Source organism: Mycetomoellerius zeteki, unplaced genomic scaffold (genome assembly GCF_001594055.1).
Source record: "Mycetomoellerius zeteki isolate Tzet28-1 unplaced genomic scaffold, Tzet1.0 scaffold194, whole genome shotgun sequence".
Lineage (NCBI taxonomy): Eukaryota > Metazoa > Arthropoda > Insecta > Hymenoptera > Formicidae > Mycetomoellerius > Mycetomoellerius zeteki.
In genome coordinates, this window is record NW_017256896.1 from 13,110 (window position 1) to 17,906 (window position 4,797).

General features: G+C 36.6%; 1 protein-coding gene across 1 annotated transcript; it reads left to right on the plus strand.

The window, feature by feature from the left end:
- The first annotated feature begins 3,799 nt into the window (after nucleotides 1-3,799).
- LOC108722077 (putative uncharacterized protein FLJ37770) lies at nucleotides 3,800-4,482 on the plus strand. The gene is made up of 2 exons (XM_018446988.1): nucleotides 3,800-4,034; nucleotides 4,290-4,482. The coding sequence occupies exons 1-2, from the start codon at nucleotides 3,800-3,802 to the stop codon at nucleotides 4,409-4,411; spliced, it is 357 nt and encodes a 118-aa protein (XP_018302490.1). The 3' UTR covers nucleotides 4,412-4,482.
- Nucleotides 4,483-4,797: the final 315 nt, after the last annotated feature.

The window sequence follows — 4,797 nt, forward strand, 5'->3', positions numbered from 1 at the left end:
GTGTGTGTGTGTGTGTGTGTGTGTGTGTGTGTGTGTGTGTGTGTGTGTGCGCGTACTCGTGCGTGCGTGCGTGCGGGTGTGGTTGTTATTTGTGTATTGGGTGGTATAAAACTGGCAGTCCGAAGGTATTCCCAAATGTTTTTCACTACAAACTAAATTTTCCTTTTGGAAAAGGTTCTTAAAATGTTGTTTCACACCATTTATGTATTAAAATACATTTCAAATTATTGGTCAGAATTATTCAAACTACGAATGAATGTGTTCAAAAGCGTTGAACTTGTAGAGAAATAGCGCCCGGATCGACGAAGAACCGGTAACGCGGGAAATAAATATTTTGTCGTGAAATATTTTGTCACGAGGACATCGTCCGTGGCACGCGTCGGTATCACGCTATTTTCGCGTGATTTCCGCCCCGCGAGGTGTTAACCCGTGCGATAGTCGAAACACTACGAGCCAGTCGGTCGCGTCGTACCCTTTCGATTGGGTAATCATGAACGAGACTCACCTTTCTTATAGACACAGGTGTTTCTGCCCTTTTCGAAAACCCGGTGAAAAGGGCCATATTGGTAAGAACTTAAGGAATCTCGCAGCCGAAATACGGACTAAATACCCGAGTTTATCTGAAACAGCGAAAATTTACGATTCTTGCAGGAAAAAAGTTTATGAAGAAATAAAAGCAGAAAAGGTTTCATTTTCACAAGAAGCATCTCATGCTGATGCAATTATAAATTCGAATATAGGGAGTACACTAAAAGACGATTCAACAAAATCCAGAGAGGAGGATGTTGAAGAATTTTTACAAGGAATCAAAGATCATTTTCATAATCTTCAAGATAATGCACAGCGTATTCAAATCCTAACAATGGCGCCTTTGTCTTGGAGCGTTAATAAAGTTGCAACGGAATTTAATTGTTCATGGCGATTGGCAAATAATGCAAGAAGATTACGAGAAGAACGTGGCATGTTGGCATCTCCTGTAGCAAAAGCTGGAAAATATCTTTCTGAAAATATCCTTAAAGACGTTGAAAATTTTTATCAGTCAGATGAAAATAGTAGACAAATGCCTGGAATGAAAGATGCGGTCACTATAATAGTTGATGATGAAAAAAGAAAAGTTCAAAAAAGGCTACTTCTTTATAATTTAAATGATCTGTATACACATTTTATGCGTGAAAAAAATGATGATACCATTAGCTTCAGTAAATTTGCCAAATTGCGCCCGAGAAACTGTATCCTTGCAGGTGCGAGTGGCACTTATAGCGTATGTGTGTGCACCATTCATCAAAATTGCAAGTTGATGCTAGATGCAATAAATATATCTCAATTAATGCGCCACTCAGAATATTCAATACACGACTATAAAGATTGCATAAATTTGCTAATGTGTAAAAATCCAAGTATTGCATGCCATTTCAATGAATGTTCAGAATGTCCTAGTGAACAAGTCCTTTTTGATATTGTGGAAGAACTTCTCAGTAAGTCTTTAGTTACTGCCGTTCTTTTCAGTACTTGGCAAACCACTGACAGAGCCACGTTGAACACACAAAAGCTTCCCGTCGAAGAGTTTCTAACACACTTGACTTTAAAACTCAAACAATTGAAGCCTCATGACTTTATTGCTAAGGAGCAAGCAAAATTTATGAGTCTGAAAAAAGATAACCTCGTAGAAGGTGAGGTGTTAATTCAACTAGATTTTGCTGAAAATTATGCATTCGTCGTGCAGGATGCGGTACAAGCTTTTCATTTTAATAATGATCAGTGCACTGTACATACGATTGTATACTACTATCTTGCTGAAAAAGAACTGAAACATCGATCTATGGTAGTCTTGTCGGATTGTTTAGCTCATGACACCGTTGCCGTGTATATAATTCAAAAAATGTTGTTAAAAGAAATTCAACAACGATGTACAATTAAAAATGTACTCTATTTCACCGACGGTGCAAAACAACATTTTAAAAATCGTTTCCAAATGGCAAATTTAATGTATCACAAAGAAGATTTCGGAATAAAGGCGGAGTGGCATTTTCACGCGACAGCCCATGGCAAAGGAGGCTACGATGGTGTCGGTGCTGCCTTTAAGAGAGAAGCAACTCGAGCAAGTTTGCAGGCGCAAGCACCAAATGCCATTCTTACGCCGAAAAGTTTATTCGAATGGGCTCAGGATAGATTCGAAAATATTGATGTACTTTTTTACAGTAAACAAGCCCATACGAAAATGATCGCGCATCTTAACAAACGATTTAAAGCTGCACTGGCCATTCCCAGTATTCAAAAATGTCACACATTTATTCCATTACATGGAAAAAAGTTGATGATAAAAAAGTTTTCAACGGCAACAGACAACGTTATTTTTTCGTACAAATAATTTAAAATAAAGCTTCACATTAAGTGATTCATATTAAATATGTGGGAAATGTAGGATAAAATAATTTGAATACAATATTGGGTACAAGGGCTAATATCCTACAATGAAATAGATGAATCAATTTTTTTTATTATGATTGACAAATTTGCTCGACGTTCCGCACCAACTTAGGTCCTTCTTCAGGAGCGTGGGATTAACCAGCCAGGAACAACTAATTAATATTAACTTCAAACAAATTTAATTAAATTCAAACGAAAATAAACGTAAAAAAAGGTAAAAATCACAAAAATTACAAAAAAAATTTAAAAAAATTAAAAAAAAAACAAGAAAAAGAAAGTGGGACCATCTACCACTACGTCCTCGCCGTGGTCCTGGGACAAGCTGAACGTGGTAAACATAACATATCTCCGTAATCCCCCGAATAATGAGAATCGTTTAAGTAAATTTAGGTTTTCGGTTTTTCATCCGCCATTTTTTATCCGCCATTTTGGATTATGAAAATTCGTATTCAGCGATCTCCGTAATCCCCTGAATAATGAGAATCATTCAAGTAAACTTTAATTTTAGGTTTTTTATCCGCCATTTTGCATCCACCATTTTGAATTTTGAAAATCTGACGATGGATTCGTAATCAGCGAACCCAAAAACACCCTAAATGGGTATTTCCTTTGTGATTAAAAAATTTTACAATTCTAATTCTACGATTTGGCCGCCGTATTGGATTCGCCATTTTGGATAATAAAAATGTGCACACGGCATTTGATAGCTCTTATTTTTTTATGAATTTTAAGCCGTTACTCGGCTTAAATAACTATAATTTTCATTGAAACCAATTTTGGGTAGGAGGGTTCACCGGTTGACGAAGAATGACCCATATATATCATTTAATTATATTTTTTAAATAAAGGTATGTATTTTAAAACTAAAATAAGTGTTCCTGAAAAAAAATATGATAATTACTGTTATTTGTTCAAGTATAAAACTAATGGTAAAATAAAAACTGTATTTTTTGCATATTTTATCCGTATCCATATATTATAAAACATGTGACAACTAATCCCGGAACGTGTGACAATTAACCCCGAGTATGGGGTAAAATGTCACATTTGCATAGCTTTACTTAAAATTAAATAATTTATTTGTACGATGACATATATGTCAAAATAATATTTTTTTTAATACCTAAAGGATGTAGGTATATTATAACGTACATAATATTTTAAAATCTTACATACGAGGTGTGGCTATTAAATAACGAGACTGCCGCTGCTACAGAAGAAGTACGCATGCGCCAAACGCCAGCGACCGACAGCTGTTTAGCGTGAATGAAGCCTTCTCTTTCGAATGCAGTACCTCTCGCTTCTGTAAACAAATCCGTATAGCCGTAGCCTTCGTTCGCATTAGAGTTGTTTTTTTTGTTTCGCCGGAAAAATGGTAAGTGTAACAATAGAGCAAGAAATTGTTGTGAAATTTCACGTGAAATTTGGAAAAACCGCTACTGAAACTTATAATTTATTGAAACAAGTGTATGGCCATGAATGTTTATCGCGTGCACGTGTTTTTGAGTGGTTTAAGCGTTTTCAAGATGGCCGAAAAGACGTTGAAGATGATTCACGCCCGGGTCGCCCTTCCACGTCAAAAACGGACGTCAATATCGAAACAATCGGTCAAACTATTAATCAACATTACTACCTTCACGTTCTTGCTGAATTCTGTGAAAAAATAAAGAAAAAACGACCCGAATTGTGGAAAGACAAGTCATGGGTTCTCCACCAAGACAATGCGCCGTCTCATTCCGCATTGTCTGTCAAGAGGTTTCTAGCCAAGTACAGCATCCCAGTGTTAGACCATCCGCCTTATTCGCCGGATCTTGCACCATGCGACTTCTATCTGTTTCCTAAGGTGAAATCTGCATTAAAAGGAACAAGATTTGAGTCTGTTGAAGCTATGAAAGAGAAAGCGGCACGCGTCCTGAAGGAGCTGACAGAAGAAGACTTTCCAGCACTGTTTCAAACAATAGAAGATTCGCATGGAGCGTTGTAGGGATAGAGGAGGGGTGTATATTGAAGGTGATAATAAGTAAATATGTATGAAATCAAAATAAAATGTTTTACAGCGTCAGTCTCGTTATTTAATAGCCACACCTCGTACTGTTTTCTAAAAATCATTAAATAAAAATTGTGACAACCTGCCCCGGTCTCCCTTACATACTCGATCAAAATAAAATGTACTGATAATACGGAGCTTGATTTCAATATGATGGCAAAGAGATAAAATAATCACTTTGACATATTTTATCCACTATATGTATGAGTAGTTTCTGAGAAAGTATGGTGATGGGGGCTCATTGGTAACAGGGTAAAATGAAGCAGACACTGTAACTATGCGTGATATCCCATGTAAATCTGAGAAAGATTCCAAAGCTGTAT

Excerpts from the sequence above, each read along its gene's own strand:
- LOC108722077 (XM_018446988.1), top strand. The coding sequence starts at position 3,800 with ATGGTAAGTGTAACAATAGAGCAAGAAATTGTTGTGAAATTTCACGTG. Across the intron at positions 4,035-4,289 it reads CGTCAATATCGAAACAATCG|GAACAAGATTTGAGTCTGTT; the intron begins GTCAAACTATTA and ends CTGCATTAAAAG.